The sequence below is a fragment of the Stigmatopora nigra genome, chromosome 2, assembly GCF_051989575.1.
Source record: "Stigmatopora nigra isolate UIUO_SnigA chromosome 2, RoL_Snig_1.1, whole genome shotgun sequence".
NCBI classification, from domain to species: Eukaryota; Metazoa; Chordata; class Actinopteri; order Syngnathiformes; family Syngnathidae; genus Stigmatopora; species Stigmatopora nigra.
This window is the reverse complement of record NC_135509.1, coordinates 6801313-6823668: the sequence shown is the minus strand read 5'-3', so window position 1 is coordinate 6823668 and position 22356 is coordinate 6801313. Positions and strand designations below refer to the sequence as shown.

General features: G+C 37.1%; 2 protein-coding genes across 6 annotated transcripts; both read left to right on the top strand.

The window, feature by feature from the left end:
• The first annotated feature begins 114 nt into the window (after positions 1–114).
• Positions 115–5526, top strand: prpf18 (PRP18 pre-mRNA processing factor 18 homolog (yeast)). 2 transcript variants are annotated; one of them, XM_077744491.1, is made up of 11 exons: positions 115–319; positions 483–560; positions 734–760; positions 1504–1605; positions 1701–1814; positions 2348–2494; positions 3143–3211; positions 3279–3419; positions 3918–3989; positions 4063–4218; positions 4836–5526. In XM_077744491.1, the coding sequence occupies exons 1-11, from the start codon at positions 254–256 to the stop codon at positions 4914–4916; spliced, it is 1053 nt and encodes a 350-aa protein (XP_077600617.1). In that variant the 5' UTR covers positions 115–253; the 3' UTR covers positions 4917–5526. The 2 variants fall into 2 exon arrangements, with proteins under 2 accessions (XP_077600617.1, XP_077600626.1); XM_077744500.1 differs by lacking the exon at positions 734–760.
• Positions 5527–5938: 412 nt separating this feature from the next.
• LOC144193401 (uncharacterized) lies at positions 5939–13095 on the top strand. 4 transcript variants are annotated; one of them, XM_077712275.1, is made up of 6 exons: positions 5939–6128; positions 7260–7804; positions 9272–9448; positions 10751–10960; positions 11515–11728; positions 12360–13095. In XM_077712275.1, the coding sequence occupies exons 2-6, from the start codon at positions 7319–7321 to the stop codon at positions 12536–12538; spliced, it is 1266 nt and encodes a 421-aa protein (XP_077568401.1). In that variant the 5' UTR covers positions 5939–6128; positions 7260–7318; the 3' UTR covers positions 12539–13095. The 4 variants fall into 4 exon arrangements, with proteins under 4 accessions (XP_077568401.1, XP_077568400.1, XP_077568399.1 ...); XM_077712274.1 differs by having other exon boundaries at positions 5939–6287; XM_077712273.1 differs by lacking the exon at positions 5939–6128 and having other exon boundaries at positions 6878–7498; positions 7616–7804.
• Positions 13096–22356: the final 9261 nt, after the last annotated feature.

Below are 22356 nucleotides of genomic sequence, written 5' to 3'. Positions count from 1 at the left end.
ATAATAAAGTGTATGCACACAATCGCATCGCCGACTTAGCTGAAGAAAGGAGAGGAAAAAGAAATGACTGAATAATTACATTGCAGTACCAATAGGTGGCAGCAATTCGCAACATTGGCGTCGAGTGTCCGGAAATACACAGGAAAGAAGTAATTGTACTTCCAGGTTGGATCAACCACCGTTTACTCTTATGAATGTTTTCTTTTAAACGTGGTGCTTTTCTTTATTAAAACGAATATCGAATTAAAATACGATGGATATTCTTAAAGCTGAGATCGCAAGGAAGAGGAAACTCATCGAAGATAAGCAACTCGTTGATGTGAGTGTTGTATATTCATCTAACAGCTAGCTTATTGTTAAATGCATTGGTTTGGCTTTTTAGCCGCACAACTTCATTTTTAGGACTGCATAAACATCTTTTTGTGGAATATGCTGTATTTTCCCACTTGATTAACTTCTGTCTTTCCTTATTTTGTCGACAGGAATCCAAAAAGTTCTTTAAAAGAGGTGATCTTGCGCGCAAAGAGCAAGAGGAATACTATCGCAAATCTGGCTATAAGGTATTTTCCATTGACTATATTGTACCACGCAAACAAACCTCTGAGTGTTTTTCTACTCTAGTCATTTTACGTTTTAACACCCGCATTCCCACGGAATGTAACTCGTTCGGTTGTGCATTTAGCTTTTGTCTTCACTGTACTGTTTCTCCTCAACTTGCTACCTGCACCTGTAGGTTCAGAGAGAGACCCCTGAAGGCCAGGTATGGGATTGCGCGGTTGAAGTAGCCGACAAGATGCATGATTAAAAATCTCATTTTTTTTCTTCATTTTTGTTTAAATGTACACTGTTTGACTTCTTTAAATTCCTTGATAACTTTTTTTTAAATATTCTATAATTCTCTATTTATTTTAATTATGTTCTTTTTTACTTGCGCTTGTTTTATGGTCTTATAAAAAGTTATCAAGGAATAGAAGCAATTTAAGGCAAATTGTCAGTCATTTTTTGCATGAGTATAATTTGAAGTTTGACTCATTTGTGTTGCAAAACTATTTTTTTTTGGTTTTATATTTTGAATGCTGTTCTATTATTCTATTATTTACAAGAGTTGTTGTTGTTGTTATTGATTTCCGTATTTATTTGGTAGTTTTATTGATACATATGGAATGAACTTTAAAAAACAATGGCCTGTCCTTCTCAAATATAATTACATATCTGCAGATCTTGAGATTTTGTTGGTTAAACTGGATAAAATTTTCTTTAAGTGCATGCATTCTAAAGAACAATGACGCAATGCCTTGCAGTCATTTGGAGGAAATTTATTAAGGGTTATTTTTACACCCCTTTCACATAAATGTAATAATATTTATGCATGGAAATCTGTGACGTCATTCTCATGAATCTGAAAGTTCTTGTGAATCTAAATTGCCTGATTTGAATCTGCATTTTATACTATAATGAAAAGGCCTCTCAACTCAATTTCGGCGCGTTTTGTTTTTTCTGAAGATCGACAAAAATGAAGAGGATGAAGTGTCTACCTCGGCTAATCCAGTTCTGGAGCTGGAACTGACAGAAGAGAAGCTACCCATGACGCTTTCGCGGCAGGAGGTGATTCAACTCAGTTGACTGATGTTCCCACGCTACAGGGAAATTTGTTGTTGTTTGTTTACAAATGTGTTTTTGGTATTGTTGTGGTTGACAAGGTCATTCGACGACTGAGGGAACGAGGCGAGCCAATCAGTCTCTTTGGTGAATCCGACTACGACGCCTTCCAGAGACTCCGTAAGATTGAGATTCTGACTCCAGAAGTAAACAAGGTATGCCTCCAAAAAAAACCTAGTCACAAAATACTATGATGTAGCCACATTGACTTTAAAAATGTGACAGATGGGCCGGGTCAGCACAAGATAGGATACATATAAAAAAGTGCATCCGTTAACAGTACATATGAAACATAAACAGAAAAAAGCACTAAAGTATTAACATACTCATCACTAAAGTAAAAAGTATAAAGTACAAAGTAAATTAAAAAGGAATGTATTAAGAAATATTTAAACTACTGCCACTGGCTTCCGTGTGACGGCGCCATCTTGAGGGGAAAAAAAACATTATTTGGACAATGTCGGTGGGCCGGATTAAAAAGCCTAACGGGCCGTAGTTTGCCCATGTCTGTTGTAGAGTGATATGTAGATTTATGATTCCCTTAACCTACAATCTTTAAGATGTCCTTGCAAACAGCAAACAAAATTGTAATGTCATTACTTTAACTACAGACGAAAGATATGCTTTTGGAGAGATTGTGATTATCAGACTTTGACTATGTGTGAATTGTCCTTTATTTGTGTGACAGGGTTTGAGGAACGACCTAAAGGCTGCCATGGACAAAATCGACCAGCAGTACCTGAACGAAATCGTCGGGGGGACGGAGCCGGGAGAAGTGGACACGCAGCATGACATCAAAGTGCATGAAGAAAACACTACTATTGAAGAACTTGAGGTATGTTTTCAAATCCTGGAAAATTAGAAAGAAATTGGAATGTACCGTATTTTCACGACTATAAGGCGCACTTAAAAGTCTTAAATTTTCTCCAAAATAGACAGTGCGCCTTATAATCCAATGCGCCTTATGTATGGGAAAAAAAAGAAAACCAAAGACGAAAAACCACCACTGTCGGATATTAAAAAAAACAAAAACGCCTGAACTGAAAGAATACTGTTAAATATGCAGATGCCATCTTAGTTTACAACATCTTCCACCATATAGCTCCTCCCCAACTGCAAGATTTTATACAAAAAAAATCCAAAACATCAACAATGGCTGGCTCTAGAGGTGACTGTGTGGTGAATGAGTGCTTCATACCTGGAAGTCAATAGCAATTACCTTATTTTCACCACTATAAGGCGCACTTAAAAGTCTTAAATGTTCTCCAAAATAGACCGTGCGCCTTATAATACAGTGCGCCTTATATATGGAAAAAATGTCATTCATTGAGGGTGCGCCTTATAATGCGGTGCGCCTTATAGTCGTGAAAATACGTTACCAAGAATGGGAAGTAAAGCCTGATGGCCCACCAGGCTTATAATAATACAAAAGTGGACATTCAGCCTTGCACTTATGTCTCATGTGTTTTTTTTGTCATTGCAGGCTCTGGGAAAAACTCTGGGCAGAGGAAATGATGATAGAGACCAGGACGTCATTGACAAATTTTTGAGCGTAAGACAATTGAAAAAAAAAAAACTGCAAGAATTTCCCTTCATTGTGATTTCTGTTTTCGATCCAGTTCCTTCTTGGTGTGTGGGCAAAAGATTTGAACAGTCGCGAGGACCACGTGAAGCGGAGTGTTCAGGGGAAGCTGGCCAGTGCTACCCACTCGCAGACAGAGTCGTACCTCAAACCTCTATTCAGGAAGCTCAGGAAGAAGGTAGGTCACATGACTTTGTCTCATATTTGTCATTTTACAGTATTTCTTGTTTCATTAAAAAAATTCACATCCATCCCATCTAACTTAAATAGCGTCAATGGCAGCTAATAAAAACAGTTTGTTTCTGAATGGGATTAAAAGAGTTAAAAATAGTACAATTGAATTCTACAAAAGGCAACATTTTAAATATGTTTTCAGTCATTGATTTTTGTCATTTTGGGTGTAGCGACTGCTTAGATTGGACGTATTTGACCGTCAATGAGACATTTAATTTTTTAAACATCACCACATTTTATACTTCAATTGTATTTTTTAATGAAGATATTTAATTGCTTTCACTTTTTGTCATGTCAAAAATTAAACTATTTAAGAGTTATAATGAAATAAATAAATTACAATATTTTGCATTTTTTCCTCTGAGTCTGTATGGCGCCCCCAGTGGCGAAAAATGGTAACACATATTTATTCTCATTTACCTTTTTTCTATTTCTGTTTCAGAATTTACCAGCCGATATCAAAGAATCCATCACCGACATCATCAAATTCATGCTGGAACGAGAATACGTCAAGGTTAGCATTTTGTTAGCTCCATGCTTTGCCATCACGCCACAAACCCATTTATTACGTTCATTCTCCCATTCAGGCGAACGACGCGTATCTCCAGATGGCCATTGGAAACGCCCCTTGGCCCATTGGCGTGACCATGGTGGGAATCCACGCCCGTACTGGGCGGGAGAAAATTTTCTCCAAGCACGTGGCCCACGTGCTGAACGATGAAACCCAGAGGAAGTATATTCAGGTGGGCTAAATGCTGTACTTTCAGGGGGAGCTAAGCAGGAGTTTATTCCATTTTAGTTTAAATCCGCTGTTGTATTATTTTAAGTTGACAAGCTCTTAGTGCAGACTTGGACAAACTACGGCCCGCGGGCCACATATGGCCCGTTAGGTTTTTTAATCCGACCTGCCAACGTTGTCCAAATAATGTTTTTTTTTTCCCCCAAGATGGCGCCATCACGCAGAAGCCAGTGGCAGTAGCTCTGGCCACTCTTATTTGTTTTTTGTGTTTTACAGCCCCTCCATCTTTTTTTAAATGACATTTGAATATTTCTTAATACTACATTCCTTTTAACTTGACTTTGTACTTTATACTTTTTACTTTAATGATGAGTGATGAGTATGTCAATACTTCAGTCCTTTTTTTCTGTTTATGTTTCATATGTACTCTTAACGGATGCACTTTTTTATATGTATCGTATCTTGTGCTGACCACACCCATCTGTCACATTTTGAAAGTCAATCTGGCCCCCGGGCACAAAAGTTTGCCCACCCCTGTCTTAGTGTCTGCTTTTATGTGGTTGCAGACAGTTGAATCTCTTTGCCACTTACCAAATGACACTTTTTGTCTTTCCACTGCAGGGACTCAAGAGGTTAATGACTATCTGCCAGAAACATTTCACGACAGACCCTTCCAAGTGTGTTGAGTACAACGCGCTTTAATGCCAAGGGGACGCAAATTTGGAAGGATTATGTCAAGAAGACGTGAACCAATTCATTTTCTGATGGCTACTACTTGACATTTACTTTTTTCAGTCGCCACCCGAATTGGTTTGCTAAACGTCTATCTTTTTTTTAATACTGAATAAGAGACAATAACATCGTCAATATTGCCATGGATCATCTTCAGATGTTGTTTTTCAGGAAACATTTATTATTTAGCATTGAGCTACTGTCGTCTAAACTGGAAGATCGTCTAGTGTAAGTTTTATTACACGGCAACAACCATTGCAGAATCAGGTGTGTGGAAATTTTTCAGTTTGTCGTTTTCAGGAATCAGCTCAGAGTTTCGAAAAAAAATTGGACAAATCTTTAAAAATTGGATTTATTTTACCCAAACATGAGTGTCCTTATGTCTGTTTAATGTTTGTTCATTTTCACAAAAACTCCAAAAATAATATGTTGAATTTATTAAGGTTTTAAGGTGGTATAAAATCCTTATAATTCTTTTTTGTTATGCTGTAAAAACTCCTATGAAATTTTCACAAAATTACTTTGTCACCATTGCTTACATTTTTTTTGTTTTACAAGAATAAATGTGTACTGGTGGATACTTTTGCTGCTGTGTCAGTTGTCAGGGAAAACAAATCTTTAAAAATGTTGACTATTTCGAATCATTTGTTGACATGCATTTTCCCAGATGTCCCATTTTTTTATATTTGAAAAGAAACCAAGAACAAACATAAGTTGAACTAACAGTAAAACGAAGAACAGGCTAAATAGTATATAAATATATATAAATATATTTTTTTTCAGATAACTACAGTTAAAAAAGAAAAAATAGGCTGTCGTTGATCAGAGACAAAAAATACAGATGAATCACACTTAATTCTTAGTCAAAACCCATCCAAACAATGAAAAAAAATGCACATTATAGTCCGGATAATACGTTTTTTTTTCTTTTTTTTTGCCGCTTCCCATGCCAATCCTTTGCAATGACGTGTTTTTCCTACTTTCAGATGGACACGTTCCAGGACGTCTCAGCAATAGAAACATCCGCCCTCTACTCACTCTCTGACCTTATTACACGATGCGTGTAACCATGGCGATTCACTCTTCCTGATGTTCCGAGTCGTCCGCCAGCACACGCGTGCGTCATCACAGCTTTGGCCTCGTCTGCTCTGCACGTCATTATCTCACCGGGCTGAACTAGCGGTAGGTCGAGGGGCAAATTGCCGGTGTCGGATTTTTCTCCCGCTGACGCGTCTCGAGGCGATTTATTTTCAGAGAAGAGAACGCTGAAATGTTTGCACGTCGGGGGCGCCATCATTGTGTTTGCTCGGCCACGGTGGCATTTATCCGCCCTTGAGTTAGGTAAGCCAAATATTTTGGCGGCTGGCCAGTGAGGCCTCGTGACGTTCGCGGAACAACCCTGAAGTGGAACGACACAATTGGCCAAGCTGTTTGTTATCATAGTTCACATGGCTGACCGCACATTAGAAACTAGCATCGTTGTACTTTTGTGCACTCCAAACATTCTAAAGTAGCTTATAACACATGTTACCTATATTTACTACTGAGTTACTATTTCTACTAATGCTATTAATACTTAGTTATCACTACCAAACTAAAAATGTGGATGTACAGGTTAATTTTGCGGCTATTTAGAGGAATTAAGGTTTTTTTTTTTTTTGGAAAATAAGTCCAACCAACTGAAAAAAATGTATACTGAATGGGAAAAAATATGTATTTTGGGAGGTTGGGAATTTTGTTTTATCAAACCATGGAGCAAGATCAAACATAGTAGAATAGAACAAATTGACTTTATTGGAATTTTTTTAAAGAAAAAATTATGTATCATGATTGGAAAACAAGTAAGAAGTACAGTGGTACCTCAACATACAAAATATTCAGGTTACAAAACGACTTAATGGGGGAAATGTTGTCTCTGGACAAGTAATTCAAGTTATGTGTTATGAATAGAAGTAAAATAAATTTTAAAAAATATGAATGTTGAGTGATATCGCAAGAAATATTGCAAAAATCATCAGAAAGATTTAGTATATAATTCGATTTTACTTTTAAGACCTAACTGGTATCCCATTTAAGGGTTCAGGTGTAATATTTTAGATCTTTGAAGAGATTATGGCACTTACATTTACAATGCAACTTTCCTTAAGAATAATCCAAGATACGAAACCACCCCATTTCGTAAGTAGAGGTACCACTATATGAACTCAATTCCAAGTCCGCTTAGTCCCTTTTGACCCATGTTGTTCACCAAAGGGTTAAAGTGTGAAGACGCACATGGCTCCGGGACGGACGTCCGCCTTCTCCCTCCCACAGGACGAAAAAGGAGGTGGCTCTCGTCCCGACGGACGGTCGCCTTGTGCGAAACGGCGACGATGGACGGCGTGGAGTCTGAACAAGCGGCGGCCGGGGACGAGTTCAGCGTCGGTGTGGGTGCCGGCGCCCTTGCCTACGACACGGCGCTGAGCACGGTGCTGGCGGTCGCCGTGTATGTGACGCTCAAGGCTGGCGTAGACGGCGTCCGGCGGTGGCGCGCCCGCATGGCGGTGCTGGTGGTAGGCTCCGGCCCCGTGGGACTGACTGCCGCTCTGGTCGCTGTCCGCTCGGGCAAGGTGCTGAAGCTGACCGTGCTGGACGAGCGTAACCGAGGTGCGCTGCTTTGCCGACCGCAGCAGATTGCCCTGGACCCCCGGAGCGTGGACTTCCTGCTGGGACTCGGCGTGGACTTTGACAACATGGAGGGCTGCTGGCACGATGAGCACTTCTTTACCAGGATAGGCGTCTTCCAGGAGTACCTGCTCAGCATCTTGGAGCAGAAGAAGAAGAAGGAGGTGGATGTCAAAGTGCAGCTTGGGACCAAGGTAATGCAAAGTCACCTTTTATGAGCCATTTTTTTTAAAACTGTTGGTTGGTAGTAAGTCGAGTCAAATGGTTTTGGGAAATATTTTTGTAATACTTACTGTAGTGTTTTTAGCCAGATGATGTTTTAGTGTTTTAAGACCAAACACATTTTGGTATGTTGGCCAAAGGTTCAGTAAAAGAAGACACCATAGTTCAAACGTGGGAAAGTTGGTGTTTTGTTAATTACAGTTCCTTTTTTGGGAAATAAAGTTTTAAAAAAATACAATAATATCATAGTTCTTGAGTATTAAAGCATGTGGCGACTACTTTATTTTTGTAAATACAAATTATTTTGTAATTTATGTATATATACAAATTATTTTGTAATTTATGTATATTACGGGATTGACTTTTTCGATTCTTTTAGGCTAAAATCCTAAGCGCATAAAACAAACTTTATAATTGGTATAACTCACAGCTAAATTAAACAAGAAAGTTTGAAAAATCAAGTGATTTAAAGTAAAAGTGCACAAAAATAAATAAAGATGAAATAGTAGAAAAACAGAACTTACAGCCATCTATATTCAGAAAAACTACATTGAGGCTACTTTCTGGAATCTTACAAATATTTGTCCTAAAATCTGAAAATACAACTATAAACATTCTGTATGCTGTGCTACAAAAAAAGTCAGTCAGAAAGAAAGAACAATATCGCGGGCATAACTTGTCCCAACCTAAAAATATGAATTTAAAAATGTGGGAGGAGCCTTGTATGCCTGCGCAATGTGTGCAACAAGTGCCCAAATGCTCAATGAATATTTGTGTCATGGCTGCACACCAAAGATTTTTGTTTTTGTTCCTCTCTCCGCCTCATTAAGCAACAATGCTTTGCAATCTAAACCCGAGCATGACCTCGGTACTCGTTGACGCCGCCTCGGCGCGCTAGACTTTGCCAAGTCGACGGATAGCAAACAAAGTTGCATTTTATCATCACGACGTCTAGGCTACCCCATTTAATGGAGGGGACAGAGCTATTTGCAAATTGGAGTGAAAGAGTGACGTCAGAGTCATCTAAAAGTCCAAATAATATTGAATAGATGCCATAAAAACACTATTATAAGTTATTCTCCTATTGCGGGAGGTCTTGGAACCTACCAACCGCGATAAATGAGGTATTACTGTATTGTTTTTAACAATTTTTTTTCACTTTCACATACCTAAGGGCAATTTAGAGTGTCCAATCAGCCTACTATGCATGTTTTTGGAATATGGGAGATATCTGGAGTACCTGGAGAAAACCCACATAGCCCCGGGGAGAACATGCAAACTCCACACTGGTGCACTGACCTGGATTTGAACCTAGGACCCCAGAACTGTGCCATTTTGACCCGTCTTAGTTTGTACTTTATTTCCTGTTTTTTTATGTGTGTTGAGTGATAGTAAACTACTATAGAGGATGAATTATGTGTACTTTTTGTTGTTGATAGTTCACAGAGGATTACCTGCGGCGCATCCCGGCTAGTGAGTGGCCTCGTGTGATTGTGGTGGCCGACGGATCGTGCGGCGACTCCTGCTCTGTGCTGGGACTCAGCTCTGACTACACGGTGGAGTCATGCCACGCTTACGGAGCCAACGCCACCATTGAAAGGCTGGACCAAAGACAGGTATGGTAAATACGCTCGTAAAAAGACGTACAATAATAATCGGACATGGGCTTTGTCAACATTGACTCGACAAAAGCCTAATTGTCATCATACCCAGAAACTGCATATGACGAAATTGGTAGTACTTCTCCATAAGGTGCGATTTCTCGGGAAAAGACTCAAATAAGTGATCATTTCAGACTCGTAATTTGGCATTTTGCCGTTATGGATACATCGCATCACTCCCAGAGTGGATCACTTACTTCTCACTGTCTTTCACTTACCTTCAGTCAGCCAATAGGAGGCAGATCACCGCCCAACGTCTTTTCATAGTACCTCACCCTGAAGTTATTACACAGAAGGGATTGTGTGTTGTGCTACCGAAAGTTTAGAGTCCTGATGGATGTGGGAAAAGGCTGTCCTTAAGCCTATTTGTCCGTAGCTGGAACAGATTGTGACCAGGGTGGTATGGATATGCAAGTGTGCAAAAAACATTGGGAATCGGAAATAAATGCTTATGCTAAATACTTTTAGGTGTATTTTGATTGTTTTTCCTCCCCCCGCAAAGTGATATAGAAAAATCATTGTTTCAAAATGTAGTATCAGGATTACTTCAGTTCATTTAGGGACTTTCTATTGGTTGATTTCGCATCAAGGTGCGTTTGAAAGTTTAATTTTAAACTGGTTCAGTTTTTTGTCATGTCAAAAAGCCAGCATTTGAACAGCGCTGGGTAGATTTCTTCTTCTTCTACCAACTGTCCGTTTCTCCTGCTATTGGTAGCCATCATAGTCATTCACATCACCCTCTCCAGACACGGACATCGTGTAGTTCCTTCCTCTTGTTTTGCCTCTTCTCCCTTTCTAGTCTTGTTTCCTCTTGATTAAATTTGCCAGGCAGGATACGAGATGGTCAGCCTGGCTGTCTTTCCGCGTCTTTCCGCAATCGAGTCCCAGCGGGCACTTTTCTGGCCGCTAAACGGCAGTTGATTCCACTCGGCTGCTTTATGTCACTTTAAGGAAAACGGATCAATCTGGACTTGAGGGATGGATTGGACGTCATGTTATGATGTTGGATGGAAAGCCAAACGTAGTTCAGGCGGCAGCCAGTGGCAATAGCTTTGTCCACTCTTATGTTTTTCATGTTTTACAGCATATTTTACATGAAAAATTAGAGGTAACATTGACATGCACCTGCTTATAATGGTATGCCCAGGGCGAGCAATGATGATGTCACTCACACTGGTACTCAGTGTCTTTCTGCCCAGACCTACAAAAAATTAGAGGGAACATTGGTTGCAATGTTAAAAAAATCTTCTCTGTCAGGTACCCACCCCAGAAATCCGTGCCCACGGCCTCTACTTCGACCTATCCGCTTACGGCGTGGAAGCCCCGAGGGAGCACCGCAACCCCAGCGCCAAGTCGGGGTTCCACTTAAAGATCTACGGCACCTTCCGGAACCGCTACATGGCTCTGGTCTGTCCCGCCTCTGACGCCAAGATGGTTCGCTTCCTCAAGCACACGGCCAATTCCTCGGTGAGCCCCTCAATGTTTTTGTTATGTGTCAATTTCAATAACTTCCATAACACCTAGTACCCTATTGACCCTTCTTATGTCAGTCTATTAGAGTGTGTGTTTATTTGTGTGTGAGTACATGTTCTAGTCTGGATGCACTGGAGTGTGTGTGACTAGTGGAAGGGTGAGTGTGTGTTTGTGTTTCTTTTTGTAGACAGGCACACATGTACGCGTACTCAGGTAAGTGGCAAATTCGTCATTGTTGCTAAGGGGGCGCCGGTTCACGTTGAAGTGTCGTGTTACTTAGTAACGGATGTCCGTGTTAGGAAGAAAGCGTCATTGCGCACAAAGCTTTTGTTTGCTCTGTCAATGATTTTGACTTAGATGTTCATTTTCAGGAGCTTGTGGAATATTGTGTTTTCAAAATATAGCATGTGTCAAAGTGGCGGCCCGGGGGCCAAATCTGGCCCGCCGCGTCATTTTGTGTGGTCCGGAAAAGTAAATCATGAATGCAGGCTTTCTGTTACGCTAAATCTAATGCCATTTCTAAGGAACTTCTTTTTTTGCCTCCTCAGATCATGAAGAACATCTTCCATCAGTCCTTTAATGTGTACAAAACAGACATCGAGCCACGTTTGAACGACGTGACGCTCTACCACATGCAGTGCAGCCGACGGCTCTTTGAGATTCAGCTGTCGCACAGACGCGTCAGCGCCGCCTACATCGAGGGCGACAACGTCGCCGTCATCGTGGAGGGGGAGGCGGCCCGCGTTCTCAACTTTGACACAGGTACGACCATACCGATGCGTCCTCAAAGGAGATGTTTATTCCTCTCTAAAGATTAAACAGTATTTGGATATTAAACAATACTTGGATATTAAACAGTACTTGGATATTAAACAGTACTTAGATATTAAACAGTACTTGGATAGTAAACAGTACTTGGATAGTAAACAGTACTTGGATATTAAACAGTACTTATATAGTAAACAGTACTTGGATATCAAACAGTACTTGGATAGTAAACAGTACTTGGATATTAAACAGTACTTAGATAGTAAACAGTACTTGGATGTCAAACAGTACTTGGATATTAAACAGTACTTGGATATTAAACAGTACTTGGATATCAAACAGTACTTGGATATTAAACAGTACTTAGATATTAAACAGTACTTAGATATTAAACAGTACTTACAGTACTTAGATATTAAACAGAACTTGGATATTAAACTTTCTCTCTCTTAGATATTAAACTCTCTCTCTTAGATATTAAACTCTCTCTCATGAATATAATTTTGAGAGCTGGTTTCAACATTAAACAATCTGTCACTATTTGACCGGTGACCAAACGTCCGCGCACTGAACACCCACACGGGCTGCATTTTTTTTGACATTGCTGCCATATTGCTTTCACCAGGCTGCGGAGTGAACTTGGGCCTGCGAGGCTTGGAGTCCATGGGCAAGTTCATATACCGCACGGCCACGGCAGTGGACCGGCATGACGTCCTTGAGGCCCTTTCGGACAAAATGCAGCACTCCCGACAAGTGGCACGCGCCTTCAAGCAGGCGGGCCTGGCCGAGTCCATGTACACATGATGGAAGGCTGCTTTTAAAGGACAGAGCGCTTTCCTAGTGGTCAAGGAGAGAAGGTAACTTATGTCAGTAGCCTCGAGTTGATAAATGACCATGTTTTATGTGAATATATTTTTGTGCTGGATGGTTTTTGAATGATGATGAAGCTTGGAATTATATTCTGAAAAATTGATATATTGAAGTCCTTACCAAGACATGCCAAATTTAAAGGGAATTGTTATTTATCTTTAACTTGTTCTAACATAAATATATAGTTGTATGAAAACATTAATCAATGTTTTTAAATAACTTGTAGTAACATAGTGAGAACTCACTGTTTGATTTAATAATTATTAAGAATATTTTTTTTGGTGAGAAACAGCAGGAAAGTTGCTTGATTTATTTTTTAAATAAGAGAACTGCAATTGGCTGTCCCGCCAGATATATTTTCAGGGGATAAAATCAGTTGAGGTAAGTTTGTTTTCAGGAAGTGAAAGAATAATCCTGTAAAAAATATGACGTGATAATGATGGTTTGTATTGTTTGTGTATTTTGATGAACTAAAATGTCAGTTAATTCAATGAGAACCTGAATTCTATTATTGTGAAATATGTCCAAGTTGTTTAAATCAGACTTAATCTGATATATATATAGTGGTAGTAGTGAAGGATGAATGAACTTTGGACATGGGCTACTTTTGCTCAAGACCTTTTATATCCTTTCCCTGCAAATAGAAAAAAATGGACTTGGCCCATAATATGTAGTTTTGGTGGCTCAATTTAACTCCAAAGTTTCTTCTGTCCATACCATACTTTTACAATGATAATATTACAGTGTAGTATATGGATTCATATAGAACATGGCTGCTCTCTAGTGGTGATAGTGATTAATACGTTAGACTTTGACACAATTGGATCAGTCTTGAAAATATTACAATCAACATGCAATTTTTTTCATATATTTTTGTTGATTATGATATTTTCAAGATTATATATGTAATATATATATGTATATATATATATATATATATATGTATGTATATATATATATATTATATATATTATATATATTATATATATATATATATATATATATATATATATATATATATATATATATATATATATATATATATATATATATATATATATATATATATATATATATATATATATATATATATATATATATATATATATATATATATATATATATATATATATATATATATATATATATATATATATATATATATATATATATATATATATATATATATATATATATATATATATATATATATATATATATATATATATATATATATATATATATATATATATATATATATATATATATATATATATATATATATATATATATATATATATATATATATATATATATATATATATATATATATATATATATATATATATATATATATATATATATATATATATATATATATATATATACATACATACATAAAAATACTTATGTTTAAGTTTATACTTCATTTATAGGTCTCAGATGACAAATGTATATAAGTGTATATGTGTATATATATATGTATATATACACATATATACACGTACATATATTTTTTTTCAAAAACAAAACTACGGACGTTGTCTTCAATTTCTATACTTAGCTAATATACAGTAGACATTGTTGTATATATTAATATCATAGAGAATGGGCTATGTTTATTGATTTGTAGGAATATTAACCCAATGAATTCCATGTGTATTTCTTCCATTTTTCACTCATCAGTATTCACCCTTAAACAAGCCTACTTCTATTGCTTTAATACAAATAAATTAAAACGTAACTACAACCATATGCAAGAAAATAAGTGAAAAGAACAAGACACTATGCTAAAAGTTGACATCACAAAAGAGCGTATTCGCCAACAACTTCCCTTGCCTCACCTTTTGACTTAAGCATAGAAAAACAAATGGGAAACAACCTGATCTAAATTCATTTGTCACAACTAATTAAAAAGGTGTCATCACAACCACGTTGACATTTGGAGGTCAGTCACCTCTGAACCGCTCCGTTGCTCTCATGCTAGACTCGTTATTAGATTAGATGCAATAATGACAACATCTTTGTCTTTGCATATCATTAACGGCGTTTGGGGGGCAGCTGGGTGAAGGACAATTTAATCAATGATGCCCAATGACAACTTGCTAAATAAATTAGACTTTGACTGCAGGCTGTGATCAATGGCAAATGATAAGCAGCTTGGATGGTTCACTTTGATTCAAATTCTTTGCGATAATCCACTCGCATTTGGTCGGAGATTATAACACAAATACTTAAAAGTGTTTCGGACATTTTTTTAGTGAAAAAAAAAGAAAAAACAAACTCGTTGTGCTTCTTTAATCCTGCCACACGAGGACAGTCTTTCCTTTTAAAAAAATCTTTTCCATGTTTGAGCCACTCAATCAATTTTAAAACTATCAAGCACAGATGTAAATAAAAATAATTGATAAAAAAACAATATTATGATGCATTTAAAGTGCATAAACACGAAAAAATGTGTTGTTAGGATGCCAGAAAATCTGGATTTACACTTTTTAAAGTTGAAAAATTGTATTTAACGACTATTTACTCACAATTTGGGGTATTTGAGTGTTTAGCATTTTTAGTTTGTGCTTTAGGATTACTTTTAGATTAAAAAAATACTTTTTATAAGGATACAAAGTGGGTTTTAGGGCATAATTTGACCTTTGACATTGCTACGTATTGCAGTGAACATCATAAGTACGTCATTGGGTAGCCAGAAAATTATATTTAAGGCAAAACAAACATATTAACTTAAAAGACAGCACTCATCATTGGGAATGTAAATGTAGCCTCGGCTCGTTGCAGTTTGAAGCCAACGCCGCCGCAACTCGCTATCGACGGGCCTTCGCTCGCCGTCCGACGCGCAACAGAAAATCACAGTCACATGACTTTCATATCGGCACCTTGTCGGATGAGTGCCGACAGATTCTTTCTATAAAAGCCATCCGTGATGATTGCTGTCAATGAAGTACATCAGAGATGCTGGATTTTGAACAATAATTACAATATGGTTGATATTTTTCCCTCTTTTCCCATAGGACACCACATCCATGATTTCCAAAAAAAGGGTTCAGACCACAGCACACTTGGCGTCAATCCATTTTTTTATGGGCCACGGTTTCAAACATGTGGTCCGGGGGCCTCATTGTGGCCCAAAGGAGCATCGTCTGCGGTCCCTTGATTGACACCAAAAGGTAGGATTATAAAATCTAAATAAATACAATTTAAATGTTTTATAATCACAGAAATGTACAAATATAAATGTCTATATACATATTATGAAGGGAAATTTGGAATATAATTATTATAAAATACCTCAAGAATAAATAATGAGTTAATGAATCAATTAAAATTACAATTGCATTTACCTCAAGAATAAAAAAAATGAATATTGATTAAAATTACTCTTGCATTTATCTTTTCTATTTTAAGTTTTATCCCTTAGGAATTTTATTTTGTTTATATCTTTTAAAAATTAATTATAGCAAACAAGCCTTAATCTAATGGCTGTTTTTTTTTTTACAAACTCCATAAAGTGAATTAGCCAAAATAATCCTTTTTTTGGTGGAATTTCACTGAGACAGCACTCCATTAAACCAAGTTTGAAACCCCCTCCCAATCCAATTTAACTTTGTTAACCAACTTTACTTTAATCCAGTCACTTTAAAACAATACCCGTTTTTTTTGACAGGGGTGAGTAAACTTTTTAAATTCAATTTTTTATTTTTTTATTTAACCGAATCAGCCCTCTCGATTAAAACAAGCCCCCAGAAGCGTGTGCTGGGGTGGGTGGGATATGTAGTGGAAGGCGGGGGAGCGTGTCAGCGGTAGCCTCGGGGGCCAGCTCGCCGTTGATGGGGACGAGGCTCTGCGATTTGAGGCGAGCCGTCACCCCGGCGACGGCAGCTGCCTCCCCGAGTGACACTTCCCTGTCGACGGATTCACTGACTGTGTTGCCGTTCTCCAGGACTGATGACATGGCAGAGCTTCACGGAACGCACCTGAGGAGTGGACTGCGTTGGACAAAGTGCAAGCGGAGGTGGAGTCCGGCGGCAAAAAAAGCAGGTGGAAAAACACATACACAACCACACACGTGGTGCTTGGACGTTTGGTCGCCGGTCTTTTGGTCGTCGGTCAAATAGTGACAGAAAGTTTACTGTTGAAGCCAGCTCTCAAAATTATATTCATGAGGGAGAGTTTAATATCTAAGAGAGAGAGTTTAATATCTAAGAGAGAGAGCTTAATATCTAAGAGAGAGAGAGTTTAATGTTTAAGTACTGTTGAAAACAGTAGTTATTTAGATATAAAACTCTCTCATGAATATAATTTTGAAAGCCGGTTTCAACAGTACTTCGATACTAAACAGTACTTAGATAATAAACAGTACTTCGATTTTAAACAGGACTTAGATATTAAGCAGTACTTTGATATTAAACAGTACTTAGATATTAAACAGTACTTAGATATTAAACAGTTCTTAGATATTAAACAGTACTTAGATATTAAACAGTACTTGGATATTAAACAGTACTTCGATTTTAAACAGTACTTCGATATTAAACATTAATTCAATATCAAACAGTACTTCGATATTAAACAGTACTTTGATATTAAGCAGTACTTCGATATTAAACTGTACTTGGATATTAAACAGTACTTAGATATTGAACAGTACTTAGATATTGAACTCCTGAATATAATTTTGAGAGCTGGTTTCAACATTACTTAGATATTAAACAGTACTCCGATACTAAACAGTACTTCGATATTAAACAGTACTTCGATATTAAGCAGTACTTGGATATTAAACAGTACTTAGATATTAAACAGTACTTAGATATTAAACAATACTTAGATATTAAACATACTTAGAAAGTATACAGTACTTTATACAGTACTTAGATATTAAACTCTCCCTTAGATATTAAATTCTCTCTTAGATATTAAACTCTCTCTCATGAATATAATTTTGAGAGCTGGCTTCAACCGTAAATTCTCTGTCACCGGCGACCAAACGTCCGGCGACCAAACATCCGGTCCCTTCACCCCCCCCCCCCCCCCCCCCCCCTTCTCGCGACCCTCAGGTGGCGCGTGGCCACCTCAGCTCACCTTATCTAATTTCATTAATGTGATCCCCTGTCCGTCCGGCGACGGCTTAACGGTCATTATTTGTGGCTGCCTTCAAATAAAGGCCCGGGCCGTAAATTGCAGTCTGTGGAAATCGAGATATAAACGCCGGCCGGCATTACTGTATAATATCTTTCCCTTTAATTAACTGAAAGCCATGCTGACATTTATTGGATTGCAAGTTACTTGTTAATGGCCATAAATTAGAGCACCCCCACCCCCCCAAAAAAAGAATCATTGCTTATTTTACATCAATAATTTGTGGACCTTTCCCTAATGATTATTCATTACTCGCCTATGGGGACTGCCGTGTTTGGGGAGGTAAGTGAATGAAGAATGTAAAGATTTAAGTGGGCAGCGTCTACTTAGCGTTATGGCTTTTTTTTTTGGTGCCATGCATTAAAACTGCTTGGCCCTGTTGATGTCCCGCCCCCGGTCCGTCTGCCTTCCCCATCCGGTGAAAAATGTGCCGTGGAGGAATTTATTGCAAGGCTTTCTTTCATTCCATCAGTGTGAGCTACTTTCATGCAGAAAGTGCTTTTTTTTCCTTTCCAGACTAACACTATATTCTCCTGTTGAGATGGAAAAGAAAAACGGTAATCGTGGGAGGGAGGGGGGGAAATATATATATCTGTTTTTATGTCAGCATGGTTGACATGTATGGAGAGTAGTGTCTAGTATAGGGGTGGGCAAACTACGGCCCGCGGGCCACATACGGACCACTAGGCTTTTTAATCCGGCCCGCCAACGTTGTCCAGATAAGGTTTATTATTATTATTATTTTTTTTTTATTTTTTTATTTATTTATTTTCCCCCAAGATGGCGCTGTCACGCGGAAGTTAGTGGCAATAGCTCTGTCCACTCTTATTTTTTTGGTGTTTTACAGCCCCTCTATCTTTTTTTAAATGACATTTTAATATTTCTTAATACATTCCTTTTTACTTTACTTTGGAGTACTTTATACTTTTTACTTTAATGATGAGTGATGAGTATGTTAATACTAGAGTCCTTTTTTTCTGTTTTTGTTTCATATGTACTGTTAACGGATGCACTTTTTTATATGTATCGTATCTTGTGATGACCCCGCCCATCTGTCACATTTTCAAAGTCAATGTGGCCCCCATAGGCCCCAAAAGTTTGCCCACCCCTGGTCTAGTATAAGGGTGTCAGACTCGGGTTGGTTCGCAGGCCGCTTTAATGTTAACTTGATTTTATGTGGGCTGGACCGTTTTAGATGTAATATTTAGATTTTTTTTATATAAATGGATTAAAAGAACTGGATTAAAAGCCCTGAATATTCAGGTTTTTTATAGATTTAGAACAATTTTTATTTTAGCTTTTTGTTAAATATATTTTTAGATTTTACAAAATTATTTTTGAACTAAAAACACAGAAAAGATGATTAAAAAATGACAATTATTGATTTAAAAGGGGGAAATCAGGAAATTTAATATACATCTATACTCTTCATTTTATTTGATCCTAAAACAGAAAGTTGGCAATCATGATTTACTTTCCCGGGCCACACAAAGTGATGCGGAGGGCCAGATTTAGCCCCCGGGTCGCCAGTTTGACACATATTTCTTAAAAAGTTCAATACTATTGTCATCAATCATTTCAGAACTTAAAACTCGTACTACAAAGTACCATAGATTGTATTTCAGATGCCTTCCAAATAGTCTACATATTCCATTCTATGTTCTATGTTGCCTTCTAACCCCGCCCTTTTTCCTCCAACAAATAGATCCTCCAAACTAAGCCACTTCCCACCACAAAAGCCACACCCATTTCCCAAATACCCTTTTTTTACCCTACCTTCACCTTCATTTTCCAAGAAAATCAAAACGGACATCCCAAACCTCAAATTCCCCGCAATTATTGACACATTTTTATTCACGTCTTGAATCAAGGACAACGCTGACATATTTCATTTTAATTTGATCCTAAAAGAGAAAGTCGGCACTCATGATTTACTTTCTCGGACCGCACAAAATGACACAGCGGGCCAGATTTGGCCCCCAGGCCACCACTTTGACACATTCCCTAATTGGAATAATAATAGGAAAGTCTTTCATTTGCATCAATATAGGAACGTATTTACAAATCCTTTGTATTCTATTTCCAATAACAAATGTCATAACTCCACCAAAATTCATATTTACGCCAACCACATCTTCCCTTCGCTTTGGCGGCGGACCAATGCGTGGCGACAGGTCCGAAGCTTCGGACTGACTGCTCTTTTTGACTTTGGGAATGTGTCCGTGCACGCCAGTGTGACCTCCGCCTTGCTCGGCTTGTGATTTTTTGTGGCAGGCCTGTCAGATCTCTCCTCCCTCCACGCCATATCAATGCCATGGCCGAGCAAGTGGCGGCGCGTGATGAGAGCCACCCGCCCTTTCTGACGGGTGCCCACCAACGACAGACAGGGAATATGTTCTTCCCGGTCGTGGTTGAGTGATGGCACACACGTTTTAGTGACAAACTACAAAATAGGCAGTACTTGACTCCATACTAATACTTAATACATTGAGTCCATGGCCATAACACTAAATGCAAAATATAATAGAAACATCTCACTAAGGTAGTGCAACCCTACTGAAAAAATGACACATATGCAAATAGATGTTTGTGGTATCAATTTAAAACTAATTTTAGTGGTGAGGTATGTGGATGGTAGCAAAATGGGCGTGTTTAACCACAAAAAAATTCATCGCATTGCAGTTAGCAATTAGTAAATTGGCAGATTTTTTTTTGTATTATTATGATGGAATGTAGTAGTAGCCATTTTGTATGCTTGTTATTCATTTTAATGCATTCATAAATCATTTTCTTATACATTTTTCTCAATTTTAGCGTTCTGTCATCTTTTAGAGATTTTTAAAATCATTTTATCATCATCATTTTTTTTTTAAAATCGACTTAACAAACATGAACCCCCTTATTTGTTTCCAAAAACATAGAAACCCCCCCCCCGCCCCCCCGCCCCCCAAAAAAATCCTCACATCAGTCTTCAACTTCACAAACAATAATTTAAACAATTTTAACATAAACCACATTAATAATGATCTTATTATTCATTCTAATGCATTCATACATCATTTTCTTATACATTTTTCTCAATTTTAGCGTTCTGTCATTTTTTAGAGATTTTTAAAATCATTTTATCATCATTTTTTTTTTAAAATAGACTTAACAAACATGAACCCACTTATTTGTATCCAAAAACATAGGACCCCCCCCTCCAAAAAAATCCTCACATCAGTCTTCAACTTCACAAACAATAATTTTAACATAATTTTAACATAAACCACATTAATAATGATCTTATTATTCATTCTAATGCATTCATAAATCATTTTCTTATACATTTTTCTCAATTTTGTTTTTCTGTCATCTTTTAGAGATTTTTAAAATCATGTTATCATCTTTTTTTTTAAAATAGACTTAACAAACATGAACCCTCTTATTTGTTTCCTAAGCCAATGGACCCCCCCCCCCCCCAAAAAAAAAAAAAAAAAATCCTCCCATCAGTCTTCAACTTCACAAACAATAATTTTAACATAATTTTAACATAAACCACATTAATAATGATCTTATTATTCATTCTTATGCATCCATAAATCAACTTCTTATACATTTTTCTCAATTTTAGCGTTCTGTCATCTTTTAGAGATTTTTAAAATCATTTTATCATCATTTTTTTTTAAAATAGACTTAACAAACATGAACCCTCTTATTTGTTTCCAAAAACATAGGACCCCCCCCCCCCAAAAAAAAATAACTCCTCACATCAGGCTTCAACTTCACAAACAATAATTTCAACATAATTTTAACATAAACCACATCAATAATGATCTTATTATTCATTCTAATGCATTCATAAATCATTTTCTTATACATTTTTCTCAATTTTAGCGTTCTGTCATTTTTTAGAGATTTTTAAAATCATGTTATCATCTTTTTTTTTAAAAATAGACTTAACAAACATGAATCCACTTATTTGTTTCCAAAGCCATAAGACCCCCCCCCCCAAAAAAAAAAAAAAAAAAAATCGTCCCATCAGTCTTCAACTTCACAAACAATATTTTTAACATAATTTTAACATAAACCACATTAATAATGATCTTATTATTCATTCTAATGCATTCATAAATCATTTTCTTATAATTTTTTTCTCAATTTTATCGTTTTGTCATCTTTTAGAGATTTTTAAAATCATTTTATCATCATTTTTTTTAAAAAATAGACTTAACAAACATGAACCCACTTATTTGTTTCCAAAAACATAGAACAAAAAAAAAAAATCCTCACATCAGGCTTAAACTTCACAAACAATAATTTTAACATAAACCACATTAATAATGATCGTAACTCCTCATATTGATCCTAAACAACAACAAAATATGTATTCCTCTAACACTTCTTAGCACTTTGTGTCAGTCCATTTAAATCTAAGTTATTAAAACATTCCACAGTAGTATAACTCCACATACACACACACACATAGACACAAGTACACACAAGTACACACACCTTCCTAAACTTAAAGAAAACGAGTATTCAGTCAGTACATACGCAGCTAGGGCTTGTCAGATGGCATCGGTCGAGTATAGGCCGACGCCAATGATGGCAAGTGAAGG

What these genes read in the sequence shown, in the direction of transcription:
- prpf18 (XM_077744491.1), top strand. Translation starts at nt 254, where the DNA reads ATGGATATTCTTAAAGCTGAGATCGCAAGGAAGAGGAAACTCATCGAA. An exon ending in CTACTATTGAAGAACTTGAG is followed by an intron (nt 2,495 to 3,142) that starts GTATGTTTTCAA and finishes TTGTCATTGCAG; the next exon opens with GCTCTGGGAAAAACTCTGGG. An exon ending in CCCAGAGGAAGTATATTCAG is followed by an intron (nt 4,219 to 4,835) that starts GTGGGCTAAATG and finishes TTTCCACTGCAG; the next exon opens with GGACTCAAGAGGTTAATGAC.
- LOC144193401 (XM_077712272.1), top strand. Translation starts at nt 7,184, where the DNA reads ATGTTGTTCACCAAAGGGTTAAAGTGTGAAGACGCACATGGCTCCGGG. An exon ending in AAAGGCTGGACCAAAGACAG is followed by an intron (nt 9,449 to 10,750) that starts GTATGGTAAATA and finishes CTTCTCTGTCAG; the next exon opens with GTACCCACCCCAGAAATCCG. An exon ending in AGCACACGGCCAATTCCTCG is followed by an intron (nt 10,961 to 11,514) that starts GTGAGCCCCTCA and finishes TTGCCTCCTCAG; the next exon opens with ATCATGAAGAACATCTTCCA.